This window comes from Salmo trutta, chromosome 15, assembly GCF_901001165.1.
Source record: "Salmo trutta chromosome 15, fSalTru1.1, whole genome shotgun sequence".
In the NCBI taxonomy this organism is placed as follows: domain Eukaryota; kingdom Metazoa; phylum Chordata; class Actinopteri; order Salmoniformes; family Salmonidae; genus Salmo; species Salmo trutta.
Window position 1 is genome coordinate 10,476,070 of NC_042971.1, and position 21,017 is coordinate 10,497,086.

Consider the following 21,017-nt stretch of genomic DNA (forward strand, 5'->3'; position numbering starts at 1 on the left):
TCAGCTCAGTTAACATTTGTGTATTATACATTTATTCTCTCATAAAGTCATATGGGGATTCTTTACAAGATCAATAGTGCAGGTCAGTCTGGTGACGTTCCTGCTGATGGCTCACTGCCTCCTCCTCCTCTGGGCGCTTGGCTTGTGCTAACTGCTGGCTCCTCAGCCACTGTCTGACATTTAGGTAGGACATGTGTATCCTTTTACTTTGGGGGAACTAATGGGCTCAAATTAGATTATATTTGCAGAAAGCTGCCTGTGGCAGATGTTGTTTTCCCTGTCATAGATGCGTCCGTTTAGCTCTGCCAGAATGGTTAAGCTTCAGGAGAAGAACCTCCCAAGCACTCCGTCTTAGTTTGTACTGTACATGTTTATTTCCCTCTCCCCTATTCCTCTGTCCCTTTATACTCTCCAACCAGGCATGGTGGTGTACTGCAGATGGGTGATTGCTCTAAATCAAATCTTTACAAATGCGTTGATCATCTCTTATCTGCTATTTTGCCCAACATTTAAGTGCCTTCTCCTCAGTTGACTTGCTTGGGAGCGCTCTCCCTCTCTCTATCTCTTTCTCTGTCTGTCTCTCGGGTTTCATATAGTCTAAGCCTCTGGGCGGACGGGTGATTTGACTTTGTCTCCTAGGCTGCCAGAGGAGAGGAGGTCTGCCTGACACAGTTGTGATTCACCTCCCTGCTACCTCAGGGGGTCAGTCAGTGATGAAAGAACTCAGTGGGATGAGGAGCTCTTTACCCATTGAGCCAGAGCACAGATGAGCTACATTCATGTCTCACACACATAGGGGGTCTCTTAATCAGTAACACATCACAATGGAGGTACTACTTATATAAGAACACATCTCCAATTATTTTGAAGACTCTTATGCTTCGCTCTTTCTCATTCTGAGATTGTATATGGCAAGAAACTGCAATGAGTATACCAAACATTAGGAACACCTTCCTAGTATTGAGTTGTGCACCCCCCCCCCTTTTGCCCTCAGAACAGCCTCAATTTTGGGGGGCATGTACTCTACAAGGTGTCAAAGGAATTCCACAGGGATGTTGGCCCACAGTTGTGTCAAGTTGGCTGGATGTCCTTTGGGTGGTGGACCATTTTTGATACACATGGGAAACTTTTGAGCGTAAAAAACCCAGCAGCGTTGTAGTTCTTGATACAAACATGCGTGCCTGACACCTACTAACATACCCTGTTCAAAGGCACTTCAATCTTTTGGCTTGCCCATTTGCCCTCTGAATGGCACACAAACAAATCCATGTGTCAATTGTCTCAAGGCTTAAAATCCTTCTTTAACCTATCTCCTCCTCTTCATTTACACTGATTGAAGTGGATTTAACAAGTGACATCATTAAGGGATCATAGCTTTCACCTGGATTGACCTGGTCAGTCTGTCATGGAAAAAGCAGGTGTTCTAAGTGTTTTGTATACACATGTAGGTCCTTCAGTATTGCATACATTTCACAGTGTGCAATGTGAGGCTGAGTGAGTATGTACACTACAGTGATGGTACTGTATCTCTGAGGGGGTCTAATTTGCTGCTGAGATGTGGGGGATTGTGAAAGGTCACCTGAAGGTCAGTATAAATAGAAAGGTCAACTAGCTACCCATACTGGGGAGTTCAGTGAGAAGGCCTGCAGTGCAACAACTAAAATGTTATATATAGACAACAGCTCTGAGGGAGCAGTTTAAAGACTGGTCGGCCAGCTGCGTTTGGCAGGATGTTATTTGTCAGAGAATGCGGTAACTAGCATACCTGCCATGTTGGGCATAATGATGATAATCTCCAAACAGCCAGATCGAAACGTGACTTTGAAGAACAACATCTTTACAAGAGCAATGGGAGACGGAAGGAGCAGCTTTGTGGGCAAACCCCAGCTATTTATTCATGGTAAAAATGTGTTTGTTCTCTGTAAATGTCAGCACTGCCACTCGGAGAGGGCTCGTCACATTGCAACTCACAGGAGCAGCTTAACGCCTAGTTTAACTTCTGAGGTAAATGTCTGTGTGTGATGTCTTAATGCATGCTGATTACAGATTACTGATTAGCTTAACAGACATAAAGCTGCATTAATCCATCCATCATTAATTAATTAATTAATTAATTATATAAAACATTAACTACACCTGCTCTTTCCATGACATACTGACCCTGACCAGGTGAATCCAGGTGAAAACTTTGATCCCTTATCGATGTCACTTGTTTTAATCCACTGCAATCAGTGTAGATGAGTGGGAGGAGACAGGTTAAAGAAGGATTTTCACAACTTGAGACAATTGATACATGGATTGTCTATGTGTGCCATTCAGAGGGTGAATTGGCAAGACAAAATATTTAAGTGCCTTTGAACAGGGTATGGTAGTAGTTGCCAGGCGCACCGATTTGTGTCAAGAACTGCAACGCTGCTGGCTTTTTCATGCTCAACAGTTTCTTTTGTGTATCAAGAATGGTCCACCACCCAAAGGACATCCAGCCAACTTGACACAACTGTGGGAAGCATTGGAGTCAACATGAGCCAGCATCCCTCTAGAATGCTTTCTACACTTTGTAGAATCCTTACACCAATGAATTGAGGCTATTCTGAGGACAAAAGGGGGAGGTGCAACTCAATATGAGGAAGGTATTCCTTATGTTTGGTATACTCAGTGTATACATGACAGATAGATTTAGAGCGAACACTAACCTTTTTGTTCTCCCCTGTGTAAAGCTGATGAGATTCTCTCCCATTCAACGAGACAATCTAATAGTTTGAGTTTTACTGAGGGATTGAGTGAGGCAGTGAAGAAGTGGCAGTGTTGATTATGAACACCTTCGCCAGGCCTCGCCCCTCTCACTCTGTCTCATACACTCCGCTTCTATTGCTGGAGGAATGTGTGCTGCACCTCTAACATTACTGTAACGTTTCACACCATATTATTGTAATTTACTGGACAAGTATTGCATACTTACCTATGTCATACAGAGGCTTCTGTAGATAGGTGAGTTGTGAAAGGGTTTTAAGATGGGTTTTAATATAATTAAATATAATCTGGCTTTTTCTGACAGCACATCTTTTGCCACTAGCCAGGGTGATATCAACTTACTGAAAGAAACGTGTATGTTTGTGCATACGTACAGTACGTACGTGTGTGCACACCAGTAGCGGTCAGTGCCATTTAAGATGAGAGGACACTTTTCTATTCTTTTTTGAATGAGCACTCCCTCATTTCTATTACAACATATTGGATGACTGTCATTCATATTCCATTCACCCAGTTCAATGTAACAGTGCTACTACATTAAGCTACTACATGATACTCAAGTTTTTCCTATACACATCATGAGGTTGCTATAACCTAGCCTATGAATGAAAGTTTATAACGTAGGTTATAACGTCGGTTACGTCTCTGATCCTTTGATTGGGTGGACAAAATGTCAGTTCATGCTGCAAGAGCTCTGATAGGTTGGATGTCCGCTGGAAGTTGTCATAATTACTGTGTGAGTATATGGAAGGGGGTGAGAACCATGAGCCTCCTAGATTTTGTATTGAAGTCAATGTACCCAGAGGAGGATAGAAGCTAGGTGTCTAAACCATGGTGCTTCCCTACAGAGTCCTGTTGAAGCTATTGTAGACCTTCATTGCAAAACAGTGTTTTAGTCAATTATTTGGTGACATTAATATATTTAGTATAGTTTTATCTAAAAAGGACAACTTTTTTTTAATGTTTAACAATTTACAAAAAATGTAAATTCACTGAAGAGGATGGTCCTCCCCGTCCTCTTCTGAGGAGCCTCCGCTGGTGTACACAGTGGAGAAGGATCACTGTGTAATCATTGGCTAGTCCCCTGTCCTCCTGTCTGTGTGTCTGCAGTGAGCCATGGTCTTGAAAGGGTCAGATCTCCAGGCCCCAGGCAGATGTGATCAGCGTGACCAGATGCCCAGACGCTCCTCTTCCTCCCCCAGGCACAGCCTGTCATTTCAGCTCTGCTGTTACACACACACACCCCAACACCCAGCCATCCCATAGCTACAAACGTTTACACACTCACACATTCTCCTCCTTTTACAGTACACACTGTTTCCCCGACCCACACACACATACACACATAGGCATGCACGTACACACACACACACACACACACACACACACACACACACACTCACAAACTCAACCCTGCGTGCCTCACAGCCCTTTCCCAGTGCAGAGGTGACCCAGTCACCCTGAGTGTTATGACAACAGTTCTGTCAAAAACAGAGATGACCGTCACATCTGAGCTGTGTACTGCTATCATTGCACTGTCCTGTTCAGATAATACAGACCGACAGAATGCAAGTAAGTTGTGAAGTTAAGCGTTGTCTCTGGAGACTCGTTACCTGCTCAGACTTGGCTGAAAGACCTACTGACATAACACTGCCTCCCTCTAATGAGCTCAAATGTTTGGAGAGGACAGTTCACCGTGACGGAGAACTTAGTGTTATGTGTGTATGCGTGTGGGCATGTGTGTTTGCTGTAGCACACACTTGGGAAATTATGTAATTTTCATTTTAGTGTTGCCATTGGCAATTTGTGTATCGTTATTGTACCTCATTACCTCTTATATTGAATTGATGGCAGTGTTATAGCTATCCACGTTTCATATCAACCCTGCTGACCAGTTAGTTGCATTTTCATGAAAATGTAAGTAAAGAAATGTCAACTTTAGAAGAGTTCCCTGCTGCTAACATGCTGGAAGTGTAACTGGACGACCATGCTGAGGTTTTTCCCATCTTGTGGCTGGATTTGGAGCATTCCCCTGTGTCCAGTTCTTGTGCCTGTTAGCTGTCATGAATTGAAGTTGAACAGAAGAAATGGCTTATTAGTGTGCCTGCTGAAGGCAAGAACACTAGATTTCTTACATACTTACATTATTATTATTATTATTATTATTATTCCGCTCTATCTAGCACTTAAACTGCTTAAGTTATTAACACCAAATCAACGTTAGAATGTGCTGACAGACCACTTCAGGTTCCTTAATAAGAACATATTTTTGAAACCACTTTTACTTTTTTTTACTACAACCATATTTGCATAAAACTCAATGCAAGTCAATAGCCATAGACTTGAATGGTGAAACATTTGAAAATGGATACGCATCTCCTCTTTCACCGTTTAAACCAACGTTAAGATGTTGAGTACGACCCTACTTAGATTTCATATCAAAAGCTTTTTGATACTATTTATACTTTTTGCTATGTATTTAAAACGTACAATATTTACATTACAGTAAATGGTAACAAAAAGAGGTAGATTTTCACAGTGCCACTACTTTCTAACCGTTCAAGATAGAAACTCTAAATCAACTTCATTATTTAATTTCTCCATCCGTTAATGAGTAAAAATGTTCATACATTTCCATATTAGAGCAAAAGCCATAACTCTGTAACCATATAAACTATAAACTACAATAATACTTCAATTAGCTACCAATGCATTTCAATGGCAAAAAGGGGCGAGACTTTAATGGTAAAAATATCTCCTCTTTCACCGTTTATGCTATCAACACTAAACCAATGTTGAGATATTCAGACTGACCCAACTTATATTGTTTGCATTCAGATTTTTTAAATCTGAAAAATTCAGATATTTTTTTTTCAACAATAACAATTACAAATATGATTTGCATAAAATAACATGGGTTTGAATAAGAACCATAGGACTACAGTGGTAGCTATTCCAAATGGTCCTGCTCCTTGGCCAATTACAAGACCAACTTTAAAATCTTTATGAACTATAAAGCAATTTAATTTGCATAAATTAGCATATAACTTAATGGGTTCAATGCCAACTATAAAACCACAGTGGTAAACATGTTAAATGCTACTGCTCTTTAACAATTTAATCTACAAACATTTAAACAACGTTAACATCTATTTATATTTGCATACATTTGCATAAAATAACCCACCAACTCTTGAATCGTTTAAGAGAGAGTCACCAAAAACAACTTTCACATGTTCAAGCTATCATATCCTATGAATAATTCGATCAATGAATCAATCTATCAATTCTCCCATCTACCTACTTTTTTAACTCTAACAAGTCACTACCATTACTACTGCAGTTACTTCCTCTACTATAACTTATTCCACAACCACAAGCTAGCAAACACACATTTTCTTCTGGAAATGTACTTTAGTTGTTTTTGCTTTCCTTTGTTGGTATTATCAGTGGCATTCTCACATGCCACCCCCCCACCCCTATTCCTGGGCTCCCTCTGTTGTTGCTGTTTTTAAATTCTCTTTTAGTGTGTGAGCTGCATTGTGCAGCAGGGATTCAGGGAACTAAAATGAGCTTTGTTTCAGCAAATCTTCCAGAGTAACGGTTGCCGTGATTTCTGGATTTGGAAACAGGTCTGTGGGTGAGGATGTTCTTCTCCCCGAATATGCAGGGTGAATCCAAATACTGGAGTCAGCTTATCCTCTGCTTTGCATAAAACAACAGCGAACAACACTTTGCTATTTTTATTTTCACACAATTACTCTGCTTTGGTTAGCTGCCTTGCTGCTTCCAAGAGAGAAGTGTCATCTTTGAGAAATCTGCATTTACCCTCAGTGCTCCTGTAATGCTGAATGCCATTTGCTACAGATCTATCAGCTTTCCCCATCTTCCCCTCAGCCCACACAACTTTCATGTTTGTTTACGCCTCATCTGCCTGAATTTGAGAAGATTGTTTCATACAATGCATAATAATTGGATGGGTGCAGCCTACAAAAGACAATCCAACAATACGTGTTTCTGTTTACATAAATGTGATCACTGTTTCGCAGCGACACTGTGATCTTTGGAGCAGACATGCTGCAGCAGCTATCTCTGTCCCTGCTGCGGTTTAGAACACATTTGTAGCAGAACGTAGAAGGCTCTCAGATTTAGACCTAGGATGGGTTCAGGGTGTTCATTTATCAAAGGTTTGCGTGCGCCAGTTTTCCGCAAAGGTTGGTATTGATCCCTTTTGAACTTGACGGGAAAGCGTGCGTATCTCCATGCAAATCTCAGACCATGCGTACGCACAACTTCTAGCGGTTGATCAACTGCATTGCAAGCAAATATAGTTATTTTGGGGAAAATAGCGTTGTTTGATGCACAGGAATTATAATAATGGTAGTCTAATAAAAATATAAAAATGTAGGCCTAATGATAAAACAGATGCATTTGCCATTGGAGGAGATCAAATAGCAGCATCCCACCTAATATATTTATTTTACTTTTATTATATAGGCCTAAATCATAATCATATTACAGTGCATGTTTCTCCTTTTCTGACATGACTGGTTTATTCACGCTACACAACAAATATTAGGCTACCATTTATCCATCGCTCATTTGATAGTCAACCACGCTCAAATGTAAGTAGACCAATAGCCTATTTAAAATATTTGACAGTATCGGTAGACTACAGCATTTCTGTGTGTAAGCAGTGCGACATCATAGCCTGTTTAATCTCAGAGCCTATACCGAGGCAGGAGATAGAAACACAGTCATTCGTCTTTTGCATAGACGTGTGGGCTGTAGGCAGCATTTACATTGAAATTGTTTGAATACACAATCGATCTTGCAGATTGTGCGGCCAGTGTTTGGCACTTGTTATAGGCGGCGTGCATTTTCAGTTTGAAAAAGTCACTGAAAAAGATTAGCCATTGTGCTTTCTTTTAGAAACTGACATGGCCCAGTTACAACATTTCCAAATCATACAGCAAATGAGGGTTTTTGTTACCATAAAAGTTGAATGGAAGGCATTTTCCAAGTGGGGTTGTAGCACTCGTTCACGAGCGCACAAATATAGTATACCTATATGTCACGATTGTTTGTAGAGAATGACCAAGGCGTAGCGTGAGTATCGTTCCACATCTTTATTAATATGTGAAACTTCGCAAGACATACAATAAACTATAAACAAAATAACAAACCGTGATGACAGAGGTGCAACATGCACTAACTCAAAATAAGATCCCACAAACAGGTGGGAAAAAACGGCCTAAATATGATCCCCAATCAGAGACAACGATAGACAGCTGCCTCTGATTGGGAACCATATCAGGCCAACATAGAAATATAACATCTAGATTACCCACCCTAGTCACACCCTGAACTAACCAAAAATAGAGAATAAAAAGATCTCTAAGTTCAGGGCGTGACAGTACCCCCCAAAGGTGCAGACTCCGGCCGCAAAACCTGACTCTATAGGGGAGGGTCCGGGTGGGCATCTAGCCTCGGTGGCGGCTCCGGTGCGGGACATAGACCCCGCTCCGCTCGCAGATCCGCCATCATCGGTGGAGGCTCTGGTTCAAGGATCGTCGCCGGAAGCTCTGGACCATGGATAGTCGCCGGAAGCTCCGGACCATGGATCGTCGCCGGAGGAACCGGACCGCGGATCGTCGCCGGAGACTCCGGACCGCGGAACGTCGCCGGGGACTCCGGACCGCGGACCGTCGCCGGAGACTCCGGACCGCGGAACGTCGCCGGAGACCGTCGCCGGAGACTCCGACCGCGGACCGTCGCCGGAGACTCCGGACCGCGGACCGTCGCCGGAGACTCCGGACCGCAGACGGTCGCCGGAGACTCCGGACCGCAGACGGTCGTCGGAGACTCCGGACCGCAGACCGTCGCTGGAGGCTCTGGACTGTAAGCCGTCTCAGGAGGCTCTGGACTGTAAGCCGTCTCAGGAGGTTCTGGACTGTAAGCCGTCTCAGGAGGTTCTGGACTGTAGACCGTCTCAGGAGGTTCCGGACTGTGGACCGTCTCAGGAGGTTCTGGACTGTTGACCGTCTCAGGAGGTTCCGGACTGTAAGCCATCTCAGGAGGTTCCGGACTGTAAGCCGTCTCAGGAGGTTCCGGACTGTAAGCCGTCTCAGGAGGTTCTGGACTGTGGACCGTCTCAGGAGGTCCCGGACTGTGGACCGTCTCAGGAGGTTCTGGACTGTGGATCGTCTCAGGAGGTTCCGGACTGTGGACCGTCTCAGGAGGTCTCGGACTGTGGACCGTCTCAGGAGGTTCTGGACTGTGGACCGTCTCAGGAGGTTCCGGACTGTGGACCGTCTCAGGAGGTCCCGGACTGTGGACCGTCTCAGGAGGTTCTGGACTGTGAAACGTCTCAGGAGGTTCCGGACTGTGAAACGTCACATAACACGATGGCTGACCGGTCACACGCTCCCCACGGTAAGCACGGGGAGTTGGCTCAGGACTAAACCCTTACTCTGCCAATCTCCCCGTGTGCCCCCCCCCCAAAATGTTGGGGGGGAGCTGCCTCTCGGGCTTCCGTTGTCGTTCTAACTCCTCGTATCGTTGCCGTTCCTCTCTTGCTGCCTCCATCTGCTCCCTTGAACGGCGATACTCTCCACTTCGTGTCCAGGGCCCTGCTCCACTCATGATCTCCTCCCATGTCCAGGATGTCTGCTCCTCCTGGCCACGCTGCTTGGTCCATTTTTGGTGGGATCTTCTGTCACGATTGTTTGTAGAGAAGGACCAAGGCGCAGCGTGAGTATCGTTCCACATTTTTATTAATATGTGAAACTTCACAAGACATACAATAAACTATAAACAAAATAACAAACCGTGACGACAGAGGTGCAACATGCACTAATTCAAAATAAGATCCCACAAACAACAGGTGGGAAAAAACTGCCTAAATGTGATCCCCAATCAGAGACAACGATAGACAGCTGCCTCTGATTGGGAACCATATCAGGCCAACATAGAAATACAACATCTAGATTACCCACCCTAGTCACACCCTGACCTAACCAAAATAGAGAATAAAAAGATCTCTAAGGTCAGGGAGTGACACTCTGATTTATCGATGAAAACATGAGTATATGTTACATGTGACAGTTTGATAAACCCCCAAAATTTGTACGCAAATCCTAGAATCTCCACATATGCCAGAATTTTGTGAGAAATGTACGCACAGTTGATAAATGACGTGCCAGGTCTTTTGAAGGTAGAATTATTGCTATGATTGATGGCTAATATTTTAAGTGCTTGTCTTTTGCTCATATTGTGTATGTTAGACATCTCACTATACCTGTGACATTGTGAGAAACTGTGATTATCCAATTGATTGAGTGATTATCCGTAGTGTCAACAGAATGTAATGCAGTGTCATTGTGTGCCAAGAAACGATTAGTGTTACTTTTGAAAAATGGATTTGTCACTCCCCTCACGCAACACTTTAGCTTTTCATTTGCTTCTATCGTAGATTGGCAATGTTTTGATCATTAAAGATACTTCTCTCTTCTCTCTAGGTCCCTCTCTGGTCGCATCGTGGGGGGCGTGTGGTGGTTCTTCACCCTCATCATCATCTCCTCCTACACGGCCAACCTGGCTGCTTTCCTCACAGTAGAGAGGATGGTGTCACCCATAGAGAGCGCTGAGGACCTGGCCAAGCAGACAGAGATCGCCTATGGTACCCTAGACGGAGGCTCCACCAAAGAGTTCTTCAGGGTGAACTGCTGCTCTAAAATTTTTTATTTAACCTTTATTTAACTAGGCAAGTCAGTTAAGAACAAATTCTTATTTACAATGACGGCCTACCCCGGCTAAACCCTCCCCTAACCCGGATGACGCTGAGCCAATTGTGCGCTGCCCTATGGGACTCCCGATCACACCCGGGATCGAACCAGGGTCTGTAGTGACGCCTCTAGCCCTGAAATGCAGTGCCTTAGCCCGCTCCACTCTGGAGCAAGTCATGATGTGGCTATATCTGTAGCCTTTATAGTTCACTCAAGTCATTCATGTTTTTGCACCCCAGAGATCGAAGATCGCCGTGTTTGAGAAGATGTGGTCCTACATGAAGTCTGCCGACCCGTCAGTGTTTGTGAAGACCACAGACGAGGGCGTGGTGCGGGTCAGGAAGTCCAAAGGGAGGTATGCTTACCTGCTGGAGTCCACCATGAACGAGTACATCGAGCAGAGGAAACCATGTGACACTATGAAGGTGGGCGGGAACCTGGACTCTAAAGGATACGGCATTGCCACGCCCAAGGGATCAGCACTAAGGTAATTACAGGCTGGTCACATCACCATGACGATCGACCACATGTTGTGTTTTACATGTGAATGCCAAAGACACAATGAGGTGAGTGAGCTTACATAAATTATGAATTATTTTTCAGTGGTAATTCTAAAGTAGATAATAATGAGTGAAGAGATAATTGATCAATACATTTAGTTAAATGTTATATTCATTTCACAATTCATGGGTAAATTATGCACATTTTGTCTGTTTCAGTAATAATGCATAATACTTACATAATAGTTAATGTAGTGGTATAGTGAGATCTCATTCAGCCATAGCTAACTGTACTGTACTTATGGTTTGTAACCACTCTCACCAGAAGTCTAGAATGCTTGTGTCCCCACTGTCTCAACTCAGTTAATAAAGTATCATCAACACGTACTTATGTTGGAAGCATTACTGTTCAGTCCTTTTACTTATTCATACAATATCATGTTACAATGTCTTTCTCCATTAAATAACTAAGCAAACGGGACGACAACGGTTATGACAATATAAATTCAGTCTTGACATATAGTACACGAAAGCCAATTAAAAGGAACTTTAAATGAAGCCCGGATGTTATGACCTGCAGCTTTTTACCTTCGAGCTCTGTTACACTGCTTAATTTGGAAACACAGTAGACAATGGAGACACTACAAGAGATGTGTACTTTGGTAGTAAATATCAAATCAGCATTTTTGCAAGAAAGAGCCCTAGAAATAGAATCCTACATTTTAGTTGTTACCTTTCCTGTACCATCTCTCATGATTTAATTACCATTTTAATTTAGTACCAAAAAACAATTATTAGCCAGTATTTGCCTAGTTATTTCAGGGCAAAGGCACTGTGACCCAGTTTTATTTATGTCAAATTTAGGAAGTCATGAGTTTCACCACTTTTCATGCATCTGTGTTCAATCAGGTTTTATTTTCCTCATATTAACATGCCCGTCTTAATGAACCATTCACAAAGCCCATAGGCTTTGGCAACCACACCTAGCAGCCTTTTTGATTGATCACTCATTTACCTAGTTTATAGTCTACCAATTCCACATTACCTGCACCACATATGTTTGATACACATATAATATCTGTATCAATGTGACTGAAGAGAGTGGTGTTTCACAAAGGCTTTCATAGTTACACTCACTGATGTGATGGCTGGTACAGACTGGGCTGGACTGCCTCATGCATGCTCTGAGATTAACTGTCTTGTATCACGCTGTGGCTGGGAATTCAAATTCGCTATCAAGTTCTGAGCCAATTATGTGAATTGATCTTTATTTGGATTTACGTACTGTATGTGGGATTGATGTTTTCCTATTCTATATTCTTGAAGTTGTAAAAATCTTCCTCTTGAAAACGAAGCATCTAAAACTAGCTTTAACCAATCAATGATCACCATGCCACAGTGTACTATATTTGCACTTTAATGATAGTTTGTGTATGTTGGAAGTAGAAAATGCTGTTGAAATAACTACTGTATGAACTGTAGCAACTGTGCCACATCAGATGCACAGCATTCTATATGAACTTTGTTTTTTTTTGATCATTTGGAAAATCTCTTAACCATGAGTTCTAAATACGACCAATGTTGCTCTGTCAGATTCGGACAACACCCTTGTCCACCATCATAAAGTTGTAAACTGTAATCAGTTCTCTATAATATCCATGAAACACAAATGGACCAAGAGTCATTCATTGCTATGCTTCTGATGTGGCCCACCATTCCATCTCACCCTTGCCTAATCTTGCCTTACCAGTTGAAAACGTAATGTTCTTCCTTCCTGTTTTTCCCCACATCAACGTCACTCACATCCCTTCATTTTGTCAGCTGCATCGCAAGAAAACTGATGCTCTCAAAGATAAATGCTACTAATCCTAATACAGGATGTGGATTTCTTTTACTCATCCATAAGGCAGACTGACCTCTTTCTTTCCAATTCTCTCTTGATAAGAAAGAATTCAGGGGTTTTACTGAGAAAGACTAGCTTGCTGAGGTTCATGCTGCTATATGTTTCCATTAGTCTTCTTTTCAGCAGCACCTTCTGCCATGTTAGTAATGAGAGGGTTGTCCACAGTGGACCAGCAATAGCAAAGGGTGAAGACAAGGGAATGGACCACAATGGACAGTAATCCTTTGGATGGTGCTCCTTGACCACAACAATAACACAATGAATGATGATGACTGACGGAAACTGAATATTGCAAAGTGAATCAGCAAGTTGGCTATTTACGTCTTTTCCTTATCCAGGGAACTACTTATTTCAGGAAATGTTCATAGAGCGATATGATCACACACTAAAATCTAAGACATTACTGACATGTATAGTTCTCCTACCTACAACCCTTGTCTTGCTTGGTAAAATCTGTCATGGTTTAGCCATATTATATCATTTTTACATACTAGAAACAAATGTTTTTCTTAATTGTACAGTGTCAGCCACATTATTAGTTACTTATTTTTTATACATTTCTCATTGTTCTGACGACAGTACCTACTTTTTAGTATTTAGACTTTATTTCTGAACTACCTCTGCCACACATCACATCTCCATAAATGCTGACCAGTATTATTCTATTATCATTTCAAGAAACCCAGTAAACTTGGCAGTGTTAAAACTGAACGAGCAGGGCCTGTTGGACAAATTGAAAAACAAATGGTGGTACGACAAGGGCGAATGCGGCAGCGGGGGAGGTGATTCCAAGGTCAGCCCCAGTATGAGAAACCTAGCGGGTAACCACGACGATGGGGGTAACCGGCAATGTACCTTCAAAAACACACTGGCTGCAATACCACAAATCCCCCTTCGTCCTTGGTGACGTTAGTTTGTGTAACCGTAGAACTATATTGTACTATAAATTCTTCAAAAATGTGCCGTTTACTTTCAAAGTAGTTGTATTAGCAAACCCATGAAAGAACACAGTTTTGAGTATGTTTTCTCAACTACTGTTTTTATAGAGCAACAATAATCGACAGGTTTGCATATCTGAGTGTTTACATTTTGCCGGTTACCCAAAGTGATATAGTAATACACATCTTGCAGTAGGGAGAAAGGACACAAAGCTAGATGGAGTATTAATGCATATCACTTTGGCAGTGACAGTTTCAAGTTGTGATTGTGTTTTTTTGTTTATCTATCTAGATATCTATACATAATAATGGGTGTATGTTTACTATGTGCTGAATAACATAAGATAACATGGGTAATGTTATTTATGTTATTTCCCTGGTTGAAGAATCCCCGTAAACCTAGCGGTGTTGAAACTCAATGAGCAAGCCGTCTTAGACAAACTAAAGAACAAATGGTGGTACGATAAGGGAGAGTGTGGAAGCAAGGACTCCGGAAGAAAGGTCAGTCCATGTGTTGGTCCTATACTTAACACCAAGATTGAGCATTAGCACTTCTGTAAGGTCCCTCGTCCCCTCCCTAGCACTCAGCACTTTTTCTCTTTGTCTCCAATCTGCCATTTACCCAAACTGGTGTCCTTATAACTGCGATTCATGTCAGCTGTGGAACTCAGACACCTTAGTGATTAGTGTTAATTGCTGTGTCCTCACATCCTATAGATAAGTCAACGGCCCGTAATTAGATCTTGGCAAATGCTTGTTTCATCTTACCAAAACGTATACCTAGGGTTGGATTCTTTTCTCCAAAATCCGAGTAGCTAATGCTGATGCAATGATAACAATAGAAGTTGTATAGTATATGAAAAACATGGCTAAAAACCATAAAGTTACTGTCAGCTCCAAGACCATCTTTTCCAATGTCTGGGATATTCTTGAGTCATCAACGGACAAAGTATTCAGAGTTTGCTGACTGAATTAAATTTTGATTGATTTGTGATCTTAACTTTCAAAATCAAATAAAGAGACACAAGTGTAAATGACGGTGCGGAGAGAAAGCCCTTGATACGAGACCAACTCCATATCTCGATCTTCTCTCCCAGAATCGGCCCCTTTAGTGCTGTTTTCCTCGTCTCTGTCTTTTATTTAGACAGTGTGCATGCTATTGTATAAGACCCAAGGCACGGCCTGTCGGCCACCAAACCCAGACTATGCATGTCATGGATGTGCACAACCCCTCTTGTGATGTCATGACTACCATGGCTTGTCGAACCAATTGCCCTCCCTTATTTGGTGCATTTATTTGAAAATGTAATGATATTTTATAGAGATACCCTTACCTATGAAGTAAACCTAAAACAATGTTGACCTTTTTTCCTCTTGCATGGTTCCACTCTACTAGAACAAGTCTTGGAATTATTTAGGATACACAACACCAACTACATATAATTCTGGGACTTCCTGGTTAAGTAAAGGATAAATAAATAAGCGAGGAGATATAGAATGGAATTCATGGTTTTTAATGCATATGTGATTTTGACTGACTGGACATTATGTCATATAAAAGATACAGTATACCATAAATGCACATTAATTTGCTACTTTCTGAGGATATGTTCTCCCCAAGCTTGTTAGATATGCATGACTCTGCATGTTTCTGTCAGTCTTAGATACATACTGTATCAAGTTTGTTGTTGATAGTAGTCAGTTAAATTAGAAAGACATGCCAGCACCTTTATAGGTGATAAAAAATAACCTTTTGATTAATCATGAAGGCACGCTTAAGGGTATGTGCCTTATAAGGTCACTATGACATAGTAGTAGCCTTAGAGAGCAGTTGTATGGTTATCCTACCTTTATACTTGTGTATTATGATGTGATGTGGTGTGTTTCTTGGGCATTATTTGGTGCATCTCACCCTGTGTCTCTGTGCCTGTAGGACAAGACCAGTGCTCTGAGCCTCAGCAATGTGGCTGGGGTGTTCTACATCTTGATTGGCGGGCTGGGGCTGGCTATGCTCGTGGCCTTGGTCGAGTTCTGTTACAAGTCCAGGATTGAGTCCAGGAGGATGAAGGTAAGCTAAGTGCAGGATTACAGGCAGCGCTTGCCATAGTCTTTATGCAATGACGAAGGCTCTGTAATGTAATAAGAGCCAATATTCATGACTCTACCTTGGCACCCATTATTATCTACTTATGCCGCCCCTATGACTCATACAGAGATACTGTACATCCCCCTGAACTACAGGACTGAAGACTAAAGCACTTTGTGGGGCATAGAGCTGTTTTAATGAAGGGTTCTATGCAGTCCTACTGCTACTAGAGGACTATGATTTGAGTAATTGTGCTGAAGAGTTTGTGTGTAGGTGGAGAATATGTCACACCACTTCTTAGTTGTACAGTACTTATTCTCTCCTGTGGTGTATTGTATCTTCTGGAAATAGAGACGTTTGTGTTATGTTTGTAATCTCCGTCTCTGATGACCCTTGAAAACAATCACATTTTAACTGGCAGATGCATTTGATCATGCTGCAGTAGAAGTTCCTATTTAGATCAAAGATGTGGGTATCTTTTCATCTTATCAGAGAATTAGTTCAGACTTGTATTGAACTTTCATTTGCAACTTCTCATTAACCTCATGAACTTCATGCTTAATATTAGAATGTATTATTATTTTTTTTTTACATTGTATTCATTTAGCAGAACCTCTTATCCAGAACTACTTACAAGTTAGTGCAGGGTTTCCCAAACAACATTATGGTTTTTCCAATTCTAGCAGACAGTAGTTAATTCATTACAACAAGTGTGTTTATTACATCAGTTTAGAAGACATGAAACTAGGTGACTTTTTGTTGTTGTTGCATGTGCGCAACAAAAGGGATTTAATGACATGATTATATTTCAATGTGTATATAATACATGCCTGCTTTACAGTACACGTTCAACTCTCCAGCATGAACAGCCATTCTGTCGAAATTTCTTCCTTGTCATGTCGTGTAGACAGCAGAATCACATAACTGCTGTGTTTAAAGTATCACAGCCACAAATCGCTGCTGCGAATATACCAATTAGTCTGCATCATCCGGAGAGCATAATCCTCGGAATCCATTGAAGTGTGCTGGATTTAAATCATTTATACACAGAGGATGTAGCAGCCCACATCTAGATCATTAGCTCCAGTTTCAAGCCTACAGGGTTTCATTATGTTAAACTAATGCAAAAGAGACTAAGCTGGGAGCTAGCGCCGCGCGGTTCTGCTTGCATTATTGTTATGGGTTCGGCCTCATATTTTGCATGGTACAATTATTGCACATGGCTCTCCACTGTGTGAAATAAACAGAGAGAAATAAGCAGAGAGAATGAGTTCATGCTCTCATCTTTCACAAGAGTTTACGAAGGAATAAAAGCAACTGAGTGACTCAGAGTACAGAAGTCAGGATTGTCTGTTTGCAAACCCCTGCTTTAGACTAAGTCACTGAACCGATAATGATGACTTAGTGGCTGTTTCAAGTCATTTTTTATTGTTTTTACGCATAACCGAGGGATTGAACTCAGAAAAGGAAAATGAACCCAGTAGAGTTCAATAGTTCAACATTAGTGGAGTTCAGCAGAGTTCATGCGTAACTATCATGTGTTTCTCTGTGTTGTTATGTAACCCAGTAGTGTAATGAAACTCTCCCATGCAGCAAATCATTGATGCGGCCATGCTGAGCTCCACCCTGAGCAGAATGACCAGGACAGGGAGCGGGGGAGAGAACGGACGGCTGGTCGCCCATGACTTCCCCAAAGCTGCACAGACTCTCCCCTGCATGAGCCAGGCGGGCATGGGCCTAAGCACCACGGGCATGTGATCGGGCAGCCTTTCCCTAAACCCCACAAAAATGAGGAAAGGAAAAAGAGAAGGTGGAAAAGTGTTGCACTGCGGCATTTCGCTCAACCGCCACTGAACTACTGCCAAAAGGATTCACTGACTGCTCACGCTGGACTCCTGAAGATAGAAAGAACGAACAAAATGACTTGTCTGAAGAGATTTATTCGGATCTCTTCTGCTGCAATAAAGAGGCTGTCTTGGACTTTGATTGAGGGCATAATTGTGGTGTATCTAAAAAGAGAAGCTCTTCCCCAACCCAAGAATAGTGACACTTATTGCACTATGCCAATTCAGTTTGTCCTGTTTACTTTGATATGTCAATAACAGTCATGAACAGCTATGTCGTCTGCCTTATACTGAACAGTGGTTTTGTTCCTTGAAACACAAAGATTCAAGCATTTCCAATTCCAAACATTTGGCTCACATCCACTTAGTACACTATCTATAGTTGCATACAGTATGCTGAATACAATTATTGTTGTATGTTTGTACTGGAAGGACACATCACAGGACTGGATGATTTTTTCTGTCATTCTGTTAATGTCACTCCATTGAAATGGAATGCCTCCTACTTACAGATTTCCTCTCTAATTTGCTCAACACCTGATATGGAGAAAAATGTGACATTTTGAAATGGCTGTTTAGAGAGAAGTTTTTGTGCAGCCATTACATATTTCCCAACCATTTTGTCTGTTCATAAATGTCTTAAACCACCAGTCTGTGGGCAATCGATTAACCTGTCATTTGATACCACAGTGATATCCTTTAAGTGCAGTGATGTGTGGCAAGATTCCAACTAGATTTCAAACTAAGGTGAAAGGATTAAACGGAGTACAGATAGAAGAGATAATAATTTCCACCTGCTATTTCATGATGCATTTTTCCATTAATACTTCAGGGTTGAAGTATAAGCCATTGACAAAGAGATGGAAATGTTCCACTACCAATTAGCTGGTAAGTAGATGGCAGTACAACATCTAGTGGTTTAACATCTTTGACATTAATGAGATGATTAATAGAGTGGCTTTAGAGCTGGAAATGAGCGGATGTGAGAGGATGGCAGAATTAGCCCACAAATGAAGGTGTGCCTTTTTATTTAACTCTACAAATCCACTGACGTTTCATTCTTTTAAACCTACTAAATGAATTTGTGGACGGTGATTTTGAAATAAGGCATATGATTGAAGACAGTTTTCCACAGCTGATCCATAGTACATCCAAGGTGAGTACCAGTACATGAATGGATTTGTGATAAAGATTCCCTTTTAAGAACACTCTTAAAATGGACTCAAAATACACACTGTATATTATACTGTATGTACTGTAACATGGTATTCTACTGTTAAGGGAAATCATCTCATAGTCCATTGAGCAGCCATCCATCGTATCTGTTACTATCCATCACCTAATATGTTACTCTATGACTTGAGAGTAATTGTATTCTATACATTTTCTCCCTATTTGTCATCATCTTTGGCATAGCACAATAAAAGGGAGTGTCACATAAACAAAAATGTTTTTGTACCTTAATCAATTTGTTTTAAAAAATAAATAATATCCACATTTGTATGATATGAACTATATGTGCAGACACCCTGATGATGTTGAAATGGTGTTCCATTCAGTTGACTATTGGTTCAGCCAGTTTTGTTTTAATCTATTTTCAGTCCAATTCATTTTGTGCATTTATAGTGAGATTCAATGTATATTGTCCTTTAAATACTATTTTTGGTCTGCCACTACTTTGTTTAATTTACTTATAAAAATGCAAGAGAAAAGCTACCTTATGTCTTTGTGTTCACATTTGTCTCAAGAGATAGCTTTTAGAAAAGACTAATCCAAGATGTGACTTGGATTTCAATAGGTGGGGAAATAAAACTTTGTTTAGTAACAGTGCTCTCAATAAAAATAACTTTTGTAACCACATGACTGGGATTTCCCTGGATTCTCTTTTCCTTTACTCAGTGCTCTAGGGACGATGGATGATGAGGCTAAGAGTGAAAATAGTCTGGGGAGAGAGAAAGAGACTCTCCCCTTGTGTGTATCTCTGTAGTCTATAGTGTCATTAAATCAGTGAACTGAAGATGGGTAATTGTTTTAAGAGTGCCTTTTAGAATCCTCACAAAAGGCCTGAAACTGGAGGTATCAAGTGGATCCCACCTCATTACTAAGTAGGAGTAAAACTTTGTCTTCACTTTTTCTCCTATTTACCCTCCCCTGATTTCCCTACAGGTGAGTACCAGTACATGAATGTGTTTTGGTGTTGAGTACATAGATACATTGTCTCAATGGTCTTCTTTTCACATGGCCTGCTGTGCTGTGAGACTCTTCCTGTTGGCCCAGAGTGGGGTATTGATCATAATAAATGCCACATTTGTTCTCACTTTCATTTCCCCCACGGAGCTGACCTTTCCAGGCAAGGCGCTGTCGGAGAAACCCCAGCCCATTTTCACTCGATACCAAACACAGGAAACATCCTGAGGCATTTTTGTGGTTTTAAAAGAAAGAAAAAAAGGTTCAGACGTGATACAATTTCAGGGCTAGCTGAAACCTACTGGGCCTCAAATGGCAGTGTTTAAGATTTTATCTCTCTGTTTCCCTCTGTTCCTTTCTGTTCCTTTCTTTCTCTTATTTTCTCTGAGTGAAAGAGTTTTTACTCTTCAAACTAAAGAGACAAAATGTCCATTGCATCAAGCATCTAGGACAGGGTTCCTCAACTGGCTACTGATCATTTATTTTTATTGTTGGACATAATGGACTGTAAAAACACCAGCATATCCAAGTGATTTTAATTTTGGAAATCTGTTTCAAAGTATTCCCACACATAACAGAGAGATATACACTGAGTATGACACTGACACTGACCAGGTGATTCCAGGTGAAAGCTATGATCCCTTATTGATGTCACTTGTTAAATCTCTTTCAGTCAGTGTAGATGAAAGGGGGAGACAGGTTAAAGAAGGATTTTTAAACCTTGAGACAACTGAGACATGGATTGTGTATGTGTGCCATTCAGAGCGTGAATTGGCGAGACAAAATATTTAAGTGCCTTTGAACAGGGTATGTTAGTAGGTGCCTGGCGCATCAGTTTGAGTCAGGAACTGCAACGCTGCTGGGTTTTTCACGCCCAACAGTTTCCTGTGTGTGTGTATCAAGAATGGTCCACCACCCAAAGGACATCCAGTGAACTTGACACAGCTGTGGGAAGCATTGGAGTCAACATGAGCTAGCATCCCTGGGGAACGCTTTCAACACCTTTGAAGATTCCATGCCC

General features: G+C 41.5%; 1 protein-coding gene across 5 annotated transcripts in view; it reads left to right on the forward strand.

Moving 5' to 3' along the window:
* Window positions 1-19,672, forward strand: part of LOC115148454 (glutamate receptor 1) — a 93,866-nt gene extending 74,194 nt beyond the window's left edge. The window contains exons 12-16 of one of the 5 annotated variants that reach the window (XR_003866678.1): window positions 10,272-10,470; window positions 10,778-11,025; window positions 13,620-13,734; window positions 14,266-14,380; window positions 15,813-15,836. Coding sequence is in view for 4 of the 5 variants with exons in the window: in XM_029690355.1 (XP_029546215.1) it covers window positions 10,272-10,470; window positions 10,778-11,025; window positions 13,620-13,734; window positions 15,813-15,947; window positions 17,559-17,723 (862 nt within the window). In the remaining variant the exon portion in view is untranslated. Of the gene's footprint in view, window positions 1-10,271; window positions 10,471-10,777; window positions 11,026-13,619; window positions 13,735-14,265; window positions 14,381-15,812; window positions 15,957-17,558 lie in introns of those variants that run through there. The other 4 variants (XM_029690355.1, XM_029690356.1, XM_029690357.1 and 1 more) reach the window with 4 other exon arrangements.
* The last annotated feature ends 1,345 nt before the right edge of the window (window positions 19,673-21,017 follow it).